At 42.3% G+C, this 13,173-nt stretch overlaps 1 protein-coding gene across 1 annotated transcript; it reads left to right on the top strand.

The window, feature by feature from the left end:
• Positions 1-6,343: 6,343 nt before the first annotated feature.
• On the top strand, positions 6,344-10,423 carry LOC121684076 (UDP-glucuronosyltransferase 2C1-like). Its single transcript, XM_042064005.1, has 2 exons — positions 6,344-6,416; positions 8,354-10,423. Exon 2 carries the CDS (start codon positions 8,367-8,369, stop codon positions 9,966-9,968), a length of 1,602 nt encoding a protein of 533 aa, XP_041919939.1. The 5' UTR covers positions 6,344-6,416; positions 8,354-8,366; the 3' UTR covers positions 9,969-10,423.
• The last annotated feature ends 2,750 nt before the right edge of the window (positions 10,424-13,173 follow it).

Here is a 13,173-nt window from a genome sequence, read left to right as displayed (position 1 = left end):
GCTAATTGAATACATGTCAATGAAGGGACACAGGTGCTATTTGGTTGCTATCAGGTAGGCTATCTAAGCTCATCATTCTCCATATTGTGATGCTTAATTGTTTACATACCCATGGGCGTGAGCAGTTAAACGCTATGCTCCTGGTGTACTGTAGGTTTGGATAGATGCCTGACCTTTACCGAATGATAAACACCTTTGAGAAAAAGATCAAAGTACACAACTCTTGTTGCTACTAATTAGGCTGAACAAACATTAAGGCCTGGGTGCGGATGAGCATTGGAAGTTTCAGGTAGTGGCAGTCAGTTGGCCCAAGTTTGACTCGTGAACTCGCTGTTTTGATTTGCTTTGGATTAACTGCTTTGCTTTACTTTACTTTGTTATACTTTCAGGAACTTAGAAAGAATCCCGCACGCTGACCATTCCGCAAGCAATTATTTATTCATATAGACCTTCATCAGGTAATTTAGTTGCTTGCAGAATGGTCAATGTGCGGGATTCTTTCTAAGTTCCTGATCTGCAACATTTGGTCATATCCAACTCACCTGCCCGACAAAAGAGGTGTGCAAAAAGCCTTCCTATGTTAATTTGTTTTACTTTCAAATCTTTTTTTTTTTTATATTTTCATATTCTCTATGCAATGAGCCTTTTTGGTTCCCTTCCTGTGACATCTCCTCAATCAACAGTACCAGTGTATCCCTAGCCCTACAAAGTTGTGACATGCTCCCTTTAAAGATCATTAAACTAAGCGAGTTGTTTTGTGTTTCCCTGTGACAGGAGTGTATGAGAGAGGGGGGGGGGGGGGGTATGAAAAAGAGAGAGAGAGAGAGAGAGAAAGAGAGAGAGAGAGAGAATCATTCTAATATGGATGAGGCTATTCTAAAAGTGAACACATGACTGTAGATATGTAAAGAGGAGTGTGATCATGAAATTATGAAATGGTAAAATGTGAAATGATGCTACGAAAAGAGAGAGAGAGAGAGAGAGATTCACTGCTACGACATTTGAGGTGGTTAGAGAGAAAAGGAAGGACAGAGAGAGAGCGAGAGAGAGATTAGAGAACAGCAGCGGGCCCCCACTCTCTGGTTTCAGGCAGAGTGTAATGGTGTGTCAGTGTTGCTGTGCTGATGTCAGTAAGCCCACCACTCTCAGGTGGGTGGTTTGCAAAGCAGGCCTGGTGGTGCAAACACTATTAGGACGGTGTGTCTCCAAATGCAATAGTGCCGTGTCAAAGCTGAAAATGGAAAACAGGTCATGTGGAAGAGTGTGGAGTATTAGTGTTTGTGTGTCTATATTTGTGTGTGTGTGAGAGAGAGAGAGAGAGAGTGTGTGTGTGTGTGTGTGTGTGTGTGTGTGTGTGTGTGTGTGTGTGTGTGTGTGTGTGTGTGTGTGTGTGTGTGCGCATGTGCGTGTGCATCAAGACATGCAGGTTTGTGGTTTGAGCTTTTACAGAGAACTGACTCGCCCCAACAAGAAAAAGAAAAAAACTCCTTTCCGCCTAATTACCTGTGAAACCAAGGCCACCACAGCTGGTTCTAACTTTATCATTTTTAAATATATAACAAACTTTCACATATCAAGTATGAACCATAATGAATTCCCGAATAGCTGGAAACCCTGATGGTCAAGCATCAGCCAGTTTGTACCCAAATGTCCCTGTGAAGTGTCGCCAAGTTAAAACCATGCCAATTCATGGTGATGAAATATGGGTGCGTGCCTCAGATAAGACAGCATAGACGTTCTGTGTACTTGATTAACTGGGTGCAAAGGCTACACCGTGTGCAGAGAATGACCTACAGTCTGAATGCATAGAGGTCACCTGAGGTTGCAACCATAAGAAAACATGCACATACATAAACATACACATACTATGAATTAGATAGAATATATAGCATAAAGAAGGTGCATGGTGCAGTGCTTATAGAGAACTCAAATTCCATGCAGAATTTGCCACTGCCCCGAGTAAGGGACTTATGCTTCACAAGGACTGTCTCTTTAAGTCACTTTGGATAAAAGTGTCACTATTTCTGTCATGGTTGCTGTGTAAAAATTGTTGACATTTTTAGGGTGAAACGGCTGCACTGACACATTATATATATATATATATATATATATATATATATATATATATATATATATATATATATCGTTTGCCCCTGCAAACAATTTATAAATAAAATATAAAGTCTGGTGGTTCCCAAACATAATCCTGGTTCTGCTTTTCTCACCCAGAACGTCTCCAAACCTCACACTGCAGAAAGTCCACACTCTGAAAAACAGGAAATATAAAATAGCACAAAAACCACCTTCTTGACAGTTACCACCTAAGGAAGGGAGACACACAGAGAGAAGCACTGAGGCCTACAAGTACCACATGACCAGGTGGCTTGAAAGACTTCAGAAGAACAATAGTGGGTTTGCTTGATCAAGCCCACTAATAAGAAAAGGTAGAATCACTAATGGTGCCTCATAGCTTCGCTGCTTGGCCCCCAATAAGAAAAGGTAGAATCACTAATGGGTCCTCGCAGCTTTGCTTCCGAGGAACTGCAAGAGTGGGCTTGATCAGGTGCAGTTTACCAAATGGATCACAACAGTACCTCATTTTTGAAAATCGGCCAAATCGCGGATCAAAAGTTATCTGCATTAAATGCTACTTAGTGCTGGACACTAACTCTTACTGCTTTCTTATTGATGATGAGCCATCAAGTCAGAGAAACATAATGTAATGTATGAGTCACTGAGAGTCACAGAAGAAGTTTCAAAAATTGATCAAATCAGTGGGCGCATCACACAGTGCTGGACCCGAGCCGGTGCAATATGAAAAAAGTATAGAAGCCTGCACACTGTAGCACCCTTCCCATGCCATTTTAACGGGTATCCGAAAAACAGTGATGTTTCAAGCTTGATGCTCTTCTTCTTGTAAACAATAGAAAAACGCAAAGGAACCTGATTCACTCATTAGAAATAGAAGACCTTACCAGCTGGGCAGTCATAGCAACAACCCCACACTCATGCAGCCTCCTAGCCACTCCACTCCACCCACACGTTAGTCATTGGTGGAGGGACAGTCATTCCTGTTCCCCTCCACTCACAGGGTACTTGCTATGTTAGTTATGGTAGTTGCAATGCTGGTTGCCAGGGTAATAATGTTGGTTGCAAGGTTGTGACAGTCGTTCTTGTTGCTCCCTGTCCACTCCACTCACAGCACCACTCGCAGGCACACTCTTTACGGTGAACCAGACTCAGTGATAATGATCCTCCACATAGTGGGGCAGCCGTGGTACTGGTTAGGGCTTCAGGCTTGTAACCGCAGGGTAGCCGGTTCGATCCCTGACCAGAAGGAAAAATGTGGGTGGGGGAAGTGGTTGAGCACTGCTCTCCCATGCCCACATCCACGGCTGAAATACCCTTGAGCAAGGCACCTAACCCTCACTGCTCCCCGCCACTGTAGCAGGCAGCTCACTGCTCTGGGTTAGTGTGTGCTTCACCTCACTGTGTGCTGTGTGTGTTTCACTAATTCACGGATTGGGATAAATGCAGACACCAAATTTCCCTCACAGGATCAAAAGAGTATATACTTATACTTATTTTATACATGATAAGTGCTTATAAAGAAGTCTGCCTAGTTATTGTATGCATGTGGCCTCAGGTTATTCACTCTGACACAGTATTCAGTTATGTTTCATAACAGCAACTAGTACACTTGACACTTGTAATCTGTGTTTTGAGCCTCACCAAAGTTATGCATGATAAATCCTCTCTATTCTTTTTTCACACCCCATTTGGCTTATCAATGGGAGGTTAGTTGCTTAAGGACCCCAGGGCTGCATCCCAAAGCTCTATTTGCATACGGCCTCTCTCCTCGGTCCTCCAGCTTGTGCCCCGGAAATTGTTCAAAGCTGTACTTCATCGAGGATGTCTCATTTATCTAATTGCAACCAGAGGAGGTGAGAAAGAGGAGAGAGGTGAAAGGGCCGAGGAAGCAGAGGTGCATTCTATGCGGAAGCGTTTTCAGTCGGAATTGTGCGATCATTGGTCCAAGCTGTCAAGGTGAAAAGTTCCCTTCCACGTCTGTCAATAAGTTCGTAGGGATTTATTAGTGACAGTAGTCCAAGAAAAGATCTTTAAATGCTGGAATTATCATGAACTACCATGCAAACTTGAAAAAGTTCATGCCTGTTTTGTTCACGCATTGTATAATAAGTCATCAAACATTATCTCATTATCAGGGTCAATAAGTGAGAAGAGTCCATGTTCATATATTAGGGTTTTGATGTAAGTTAATATTCTCCGCAATTTGTGTGTCTGTTTATTCTAGCCTAAGAGGTGATGTGCCGCATCATCAGTGATTGACGTCTCTTAAAAGTGATGCGTGAGTGAACAGAACATCTCATTTCTCATATCGGGCTCTCCTTCATTTCTCTATCCTCCTATCGTTCCTTCTTTGTTTCCTTCACAAAAATAATTAGAATCGTGTCTGCAGGAAGGAAGGGAGAATGGACAAAAGACAAATGATCTGCAGCCCATGTGTAGCATGCATTGGGGCCTCCTGTAATAGCTTTTTAGCACAGGCATAAAATAGGCCCTAAATAGGTATGACACTAAATACTGTGTGACATTGCAGGAAAAGCAAGGCAAGTTTATTTATGTAGCGCATTTCATACACGGGGATGATTCTGTAACCAGCGCTTTGTTGACTGCGTGGTTCAGCATGCGCCCGCCTGGAGTATCTCGGAATGGGAGTTGAGTGTGCTAGCAAAAAACCCAGTCTGCTAGCTCTCTCACTACCACATCTCTGAAGGTGTCGGGAGGGAGGTTTACACAACGTGCATACTCCACAGCTACATACCAGCTGGCTACTGTTGCACTTTATATAAACAGAATTCAGAATCCAGGATTTATGTTTTATTTTAAGCTCTCTATGCAACCTCTTTCTACGATGGATTGGGGCCACACATGAAAAAAAAAATTTGCCATGATGAGATTAAAGTAGCCAAGTTGACTTTAAAAACTCAAAATTTGAAAAGTTCAAAAGTTGAAATATCATGTCGACTTTATTCTCAATGTGTCGATATTAATCTTGAAATTTCGAGAATAAAGTTGACATGATATTTCAACTTTTGAACTTTTCAAATTTTGAGTTTTTAAAGTCAACTTGGCTACTTTAATCTCCTCTCATCATGGCAATTTTTTTTTTATCGACTTTATATCGACTTTAATCTCGAAAATTTCACCTTGACATGTAGCCTAGAAATCTAGACGCGCCCCTAGCGGCAGCAAATTACATCTGCAAATTACATTTGCTGCCAGGGCTAGTCTAGCAACTCTCCATTGGCTTGTGAGCTCCAGAAATCGAAACTTAATCAGGCCAATGAAATCGTGTATAGAGTTGTTAGGTGGGCTTAACATAATGATTGATGGCAGAGTTGCAACGGTTTGGCTTGAATTCCCTGCTACTTAAAAACAAATAAGACGGATGTTGCTGCTGGCGAACAGTGTGACACGAGTTAAGCTTTTATTAAGTTGGCAAACGTTTAAACTAACCAACTAGCTCCGCTGGTGGGAAACGCACGGGACTCATACCGCTGCCGCTGTCCTATTGCGTGCAGAGGGAATTTGAAAGACAACTGATTATCCCGCCCCTCGGACTGAGCAGTGCGAACGGTGAGTGCCCAGTCCCTACATTTTAATGTGGGTCTGGCTCGTCAGGCTACTTGACATGTTCATCAAAACTAGTTTGAAGAGAGAGCGACCACTCCAAAGTGGCTGCCACTGATTCTAGACAGTCAGTCTCAGACTCAATCAGGTGGCCAACAACTCAGCAAAATGTCTTGTGTAGCCTATATGATTTGGTGAAATTGTACTTCAGAATCGGGTTTAGCAACAACTATACTTATACTATACTAATAACAACTAAACTAGTTTTGAATGTTGAGAATAAAGACAAAATGTCGAGAGTCCACATATTTCAATTTTATTCACCAATATTTCATTGTATGCTGTTGGCTGTTTTTTAGCCTATCTTTATGTGCCCTAAACTTTGTGGAATGGTGCATGCAGCTGCCTGACAGAAGTCCCAGGGGAGGATGTCTTCCAAACCCTCTAGGCCTACAAGTCTGAGCAAAGGCCCCGAGTACCCTGTAATACCCAATAACACCCTCCCCTTGCTAATACGTTCTTCTTTCCCACACACACACACACACACAAAACTACTTTAAGTCACGTTCAGCTCAGTCGAGAACATGGAAAGGTACAACCTGTCACTTCAGCTCTGCTGTCTGCTAGCTGCCAGATAATTCCAGTACTTTGAACCTGAGTTCACATGAGAGAGAGAACAGATGAGAGAGGAGTCTCTTACTGCAGTTTGTGCACAGAATAGTGTCTGTAGAGCTTCAAAGAGCACACATACAGAAATAGACGTGAGTATCTCTTTTTTTTTTTTTTTGCTCCACTTCAAAGAGCATCGAATGGCTGATGAGCATAGGGGTAAGATGAGCCACCCCTTTTTTCAAGGAAACCGTAAACAAATGCTATCATGTGGTAGCATTTTAAGGAAAGGGGAATAATTCTTTACAATCTGTAGAAATGTACAGCATAATTAGAAGAAGGGGTTAGGACAGGAGGAAGGAAGGGAGGAAGAAAGGAAAGGAGGATGGACAAAAGACAAATGATCTGCAGCCCATGTGTAGCATCGGGGCCTCCTGTAGTAGCTTTTTAGCTTTTTAGCACAGGCATAAAATAGGCCCTAAGGTATGAAACTAGATACTGTGTGACATTGCAGGAAAGGCAAGGCAGGTTTATTTATGTAGCGCAAATGTGGTAAAAAAAAAAGTGTATTCCATTAATTTCCAGAGTTAGGGGGATTTAGAGAAAATGTGAATAGAACAACATTGCATTGCATTGCACCTCAATTGGTACCCTTGGTGCTACATCATAAGCTATGATGTGAGGGCTAAACAAAATCATGATTGTTACCTTAGCTTGTTGTGAGAAGCATTTTTTTTTAAAATGGTGGTTTTGGGGTAAGAAGGAATGAAACAGGCATGGGGGACAAAATAAACATACAGTTTAAGCTATGTTAACGTCTTAAAACTTCAATATTTTAAAAGAAAAATGACATCTGAAATTATAAGAGAAAGCCTACATTCCTGTGGTCGACATTGATTCTCAAGCATAAGTTTGCTTGCAGTGACCACCGTGATTGGCTGATGAGCAACAGGCCTGTGCTGATGAGTAGGCATGCTGCAGTACCATAAAAAACAAGAGACATAAACTAGATGTACCACAAAGCAGTACAAAATATGACCGCAGCTCAGTCCTGCACATTCTCTGCAAAAATAAATCACGCTTGTCAGTTTGTCTCCATCTCCTACTCCATCCCCCTACTCCTTCAACATTTGTATATGTGAATGAGTATGTGCATGTGTGTGTTTGCTTTTGTGTATGTGTGCTTCTCTGTGTGTGTGTGTTCGCTTGTGAGTGTGTGTGTGCGTGTGGTCTTTCAGTCGTTGACACGAAATTACTGAAGAAGAAAAAAAACGGACAGGAGAGAATGTGCAGGACTGGGCGGCGGTCAATTTTGTACCGCTTCTGTCTTTATATGGGGGACATTTTTAAGCATAGTTGAATATAGGGGGGGACATGTCCCGCTCAAAATAGATAATGATTACGGCCTTGTAACTGAGTGAAGCCTATTAGATCTTTTTAAAACACATTATACTTAGATATATTTCACCCCAATCAATGCATGTCTCTTTCCGTCTTTCCGTGCTCATCGGGTGGGGCGATGAAGTGGGTGTGAAGCCTTGATGCCAGATGCCATACCTCTGGTGCTTATAGGGTGGTGCTCACATTAGGAGGGAAAAGTACAAGAAAGCACTCATTAGTGAGTCACTGTCTGTTTTTACTGTCTGCCTGGATAGTTTAATGCTTCTAAAAGAAAGATTGTGAAGTTTGTATTGGCACTGTCCCGAGTTCATTGTCTAGACAGTTAGGTAGGTGGACTGTAATAAAACTTTATTAGCAAATATGATGACACTTAGTGATTTTATCACTCATTTGTTTATCACCTAGAGACCAGTAGATTAGCTAAACAGTAATTAATTTACATTTTGTTTTCCAAGTAATTTCAGTAGAACTGTAATTGGGTATTGTTATTTGTTTTATCTTTACTCATCAAAACAACACAACTACAATTTGATTAATAGTACCTGAAATACACAACTAAATACACTGACTTCTTAATGTTTTTAAAAAACCGGAGATATAGCGTTTTAGAACCAAACTCTTCATATGGATCTCTAATGACTGACACATTTGACCAGAATATTGACCTCTAATGTCATTCTTCTCTCAGCTTCCACATTGCTATGGGCCCATTCACTCCAAAGGAGCACCTCCACCTTCTAGTTCTGCTCATCTCCATGTCCATCCTGGTCTGTGATGGAGGAAAGGTGCTGGTGGTCCCCATGGATGGCAGCCATTGGGTCAACATGGACTTCCTCATCCAGGCCCTGCACCAGCGCGGCCACACAGTCACCGTGCTGCGCTCCAGCAAGAGCTGGTACGTAAAGGAGTGGGCCCCCCACTACGGGGCCATAACTGTGCCAGTGAGCGAGGGCTTCGACGAGGACTTTGTGAACCCCGTCATCAAGAGACTGATCGAGGCCCAGAGGAGCAACAGCTCCATGCTCAACTTCATGGGTCTGCATGCAGAGATGTTCAACACCATGGTCAAAGCCCACCGAATCACGTGCGAAATGGCCACTAATATTTTCGAGGACAAGGCCTTGATGAGAACTCTGAATGAGAGTCGGTTTGATCTGGTTCTGACTGACCCCTGTCTTGGCACCGGGATAATGTTGGCTCACTTCCTCCATCTACCCCTGGTCTACAACGTAAGGTGGATTACAGCTGGAGAAGGCCATTTTGCAATCGCACCCTCACCACTGTCCTATATCCCACTGACCGGACTGGGCTTGTCTGATAAAATGACTTTTCTCGACAGGACTAAGAACGTGCTCTTTTACCTGTTGAACGAGTTTCATCAATGGCTCAGAGTAAAGCCCCAGTACCAGGCCGTCTGCGACCGCTACTTTTCCCCGAAGGTCGACTTCTCTGAGCTCCTGCAGGCGGCAGATATCTGGCTGATGAGAGTTGATTTTGTGTTTGAGTTCCCGCGCCCGACGATGCCTAACGTCGTCTACATGGGGGGATTTCAGTGTGTGCCTGCGAAGGTACTACCTGAAGAACTTGAGCTGTTTGTCGAGAGCTCGGGCGAGCACGGCGTTATCGTCATGTCACTCGGCACATTTGTGAAAGAGTTGCCCGCGGACATGACCGATGAGATAGCTGCTGCTTTCGCACAGCTGCCTCAGAAGATCATATGGAGGTTCCCTGGCGACAGACTGCCCCCTGCATTGGGCAACAACACCTTACTAGTCAATTGGATGCCTCAGAATGACCTACTGGGCCACCCAAAAGTAAAACTCTTTGTAGCTCACGGAGGAACGAACGGCATCCAGGAGGCGATTTACCACGGGGTACCGGTAGTAGGGTTGCCTATTTACTCGGACCAGTTGGATAACCTTGTCCGGCTTCGGGAGCGTGGAGCAGCAAAGATTCTGTCCATCGCCACGGTGAACCGAGCCAGCTTCCTGCAGGCGTTGCAGGAAGTGCTCCACGAGTCATCCTATAGCGGCAACATGCTGAGACTGTCCAGGCTGCACCGCGATCAGCCCATGAAGCCGCTGGACCGAGCCCTCTTCTGGATCGAGTTTGTCATGAGACACAGAGGGGCAGGTCATTTGAGGACAGAGTCCTACAAGTTGCCTTGGTTTTCTTACTACTCAATTGATGTGGTGTTGGCTTTGCTGACTGTTATGTTTACTCTGACTCTTCTTGTGGTTGCACTGGTTAGACATTTATGTGTGACACTCTGTTGCAGGGAGAGGAAAAGCAAAAAGGAATAAATTATATTTTCACAGTCTATTTATTAAAGGTTACAGGGAGTGAAAATTTACCAGAGTATTCCTGGGATTACAGGGGGCTGAAACACACTGTATGCTCCAACAGAGAGTGAGTTGATCATCTGGGTAGTGAAAAGGGTCTCAGTGTTTTTCATCTTGCCTAATGTTGTGGTATAGCATGTCTGCCAAAATGAGATTTCAAAATGAACACCCCAAATCAGTCATGAAACATACAACTCGTTGTAAATGAGTTCGATCCATCGTATTTCACCAAGCCATGGTTGTCTAGATTTGATTCCTGAGAGTTTCCTGATTCCTTTGTGAAAGTCATCTACAGAGAGAAGTTGAAATATTCACAGTAAACATGTAAGCAATATTGTAACCAAACATTTCCAAATTTATGCTGTTCTGTTCTGAATACAGTATTTTACAGCCAACAAGAAAAAAAAAGCTCGACAGAAACCAACACTTTTCAAAAAGCATATTTTGCAAAACACAGAAATTCCTGTATATTTGTGTGTGTGTGTGTGCGTGCGTGTGTGTGTGTGTGTGTGTGTTGGGTGGGAGGCGGGTAGCTGAGCATATCTATTCATAGGTCTATACTATACTACTGCAATGATTGAATGGTGGTCAGTAAAGTAATGAGTGTTTGCACATGTGAGGAGTGAGTGTAAGCACTGGTGTGGCATTTTGATAGGTTGTGTGTGTTTGAAAAATGAAATCAAGTAACTTCCTGTTAGACTTGTGTGTGTAAGGTACAGTAGAGAGTTGTGTGTGGTGTTTTGCAAAGAGTGTACCCTGGAAATCCAGAGTTCTCGCGGGAGCACAATTTGAATTTGCTCAGCGAGTCACTCTGGCAATGAGTTATGATGCTCATTACTTATGCCCCTTGTATTGTGGGGCATCAATCACATCGTGTATCTGATATAGGCGGGCCAGAGGCGAGCTAAACAGATGACAGTCGTAGTGCTATCCAATTGTATCAAAAAGTCCACAATCAGTCAATAAACATTGGTCGTATAGTTATCCAATTGCGTGCAGTGAAATTTTCAAATGCATGCTTGGTGCCACCCCTCGAGTTCGGCCATTTCATTATTCATGGCCAGAATTTGGTTCTGGATTTGGTTCTGAAATCTCCAGGCTACAAAAAGTGTTTCATGAAATTGAAAATTAGTGTATGAATTTGCAGATTTGGTTCGGGGTTATGGTGTTTGAGTGACAGGTTTCAAAACATGTGTGACAAGATTTATTGTGTAAGCAGTGTAAAAAAAACTGTAATCAACCCCTATTTCTGAAACCTACATACTGTGCTACATAATGAACACTGATATCTGGTGAAATAAAGTGTAAGAGTCCTATTTGGATCCAAACCCAATATTATTATTAATACTAAACTATATCCAAACTGTATTATGTTATGTTATACCAGATCCAGTGTCAAATATGTCAAAGCAAAGTCTACGGCCTTCTCCTAATCTGCCTTATGATCATCTTGCCTTAGAGGAAGCGAGTCCTCCCACACGATGTCAGAGACTGATACCTCTTCACTAAGGGGAAGCTGACACACCACAGAATGGTGACTAACCACTTGACTTTATAATTTCTTATAAATGGGACTCCATTTCTTCCTAAGCATCAGAACGTTTCTCGAAGCGGATATTTCTTTATCCGTGTGACCTCACTGTGACCTTAGCTCACCTTATCGTTCATGGTGACATTCTGTACGGTTCTATTGGACATACCTGTTGAAATGTGCTAGTGATTAAACACAGCAACAGATTAGAATATCAGGTTGATTTTTTGGGAACGTACCATCTTCGATGAGCAAAACATGGGTCCAGATTAATCATAATAACGCCAGACACAGAGTTGTCATTGAGCAAGCTCCAGGCTGACTAAGAGGGATTACAGCCAGTCTTTCATCATCTGCTTTCAACAATGTTTACAGAAATTCATACTATATATATACTTTCTTGCGACAGTCCATATACTTTCTAGGAATTGGTGACATTGGAGAATGTTTAAATGTCAGAGCAGGTTTAGGTTTTTGACAGAATCAACAGGCTGTCTCTGGGACTCCCCCTTTCAGGAGACACTCAAACAGATCACATCGGTGGTTGGAAGGATGCTGTCAGAAACCTCCACTTTTAATTGCACCAAATTATATTAAGCAATAATCTCAGCGGTCGTAGGCTAAAATGATTTTATAATAACTAAGAGGTCTTGTTAGGCATGACAAACAGCAGAGGTTTAAAGTAAACAAAATGCGATAGTGTATCTATATGAATTGCCATACATCCTCCAAACAAAGTCGTTCATCAGCAATATGGTTACCAAGTAACATACAGATACAACAGCTGATTTTTGTTTGGCACAGTAACACTAACTAGATAAAGGGTATTCCATGAGTGAGGATATCCCAAAATATCCAGGATATCCCCCCACTTTTTTACCACTAGTAATGACGCCTCATTTTGCATTTAAATGTCCAACGTAATGAAGCAGCGATTTCATAACAACAGATTTGATAGTTTCTGCAGTTGAATGTTTTAATTAACACATTTAATTAACGTGAAGCCAAGCAAGTATAAAATATACTATGCAAAATGTTGGCCTCTCTAACTCAACTTGGCTGCAGAGACACGTTTGCATTACTTGACAACAGTAGATGCCAAATGTAAGATTACAACATTTTATCATATATAACTTTAGCTGGTGTATACTGTTGTTATATACAAACAATATACCACTTGGTGTTGGTAAAGGATATATCCGTGATCCATCTCTGGCTTCGTGCCTCCAGCCAAATCACAGCCTTGTGTATAATTGACCTACTCTCATCCACGCCATATATTGATTGATTTGATGAATTGTATGTAATCATTCCTTCTGGCCATTTTCATTATTTAATGAAGGCAGCCTTGTATTCTGAATACCATGGTTAGAAAGTTAGTTCGTAATGTAGGCTAACTGGTTGCAGACCAATGGAGGTTGAAAGTCCAAATTGTTAAACAATCGTGTTGGCTGGTTGTTGAAAGATATTTAAGGAGCCGAGAGAGTTTCAATAGACACAAAGATGATACAGTGACTCCTTAAAGATCAACCAATGAGAGATGGGCCATGTATCATGTTGTATGCAGCTATGAGTCATCATAGAACGTGTATAAGGCCTATCTGAAGCCTTCAATCAACTTAGCTGACTGCCTGT

The sequence above is a fragment of the Alosa sapidissima genome, chromosome 15 (genome assembly GCF_018492685.1).
Source record: "Alosa sapidissima isolate fAloSap1 chromosome 15, fAloSap1.pri, whole genome shotgun sequence".
Taxonomy (NCBI): domain Eukaryota; kingdom Metazoa; phylum Chordata; class Actinopteri; order Clupeiformes; family Clupeidae; genus Alosa; species Alosa sapidissima.
Note: the sequence above shows the minus strand (reverse complement) of the source record. Positions and strands in the feature narration are given on the sequence as shown.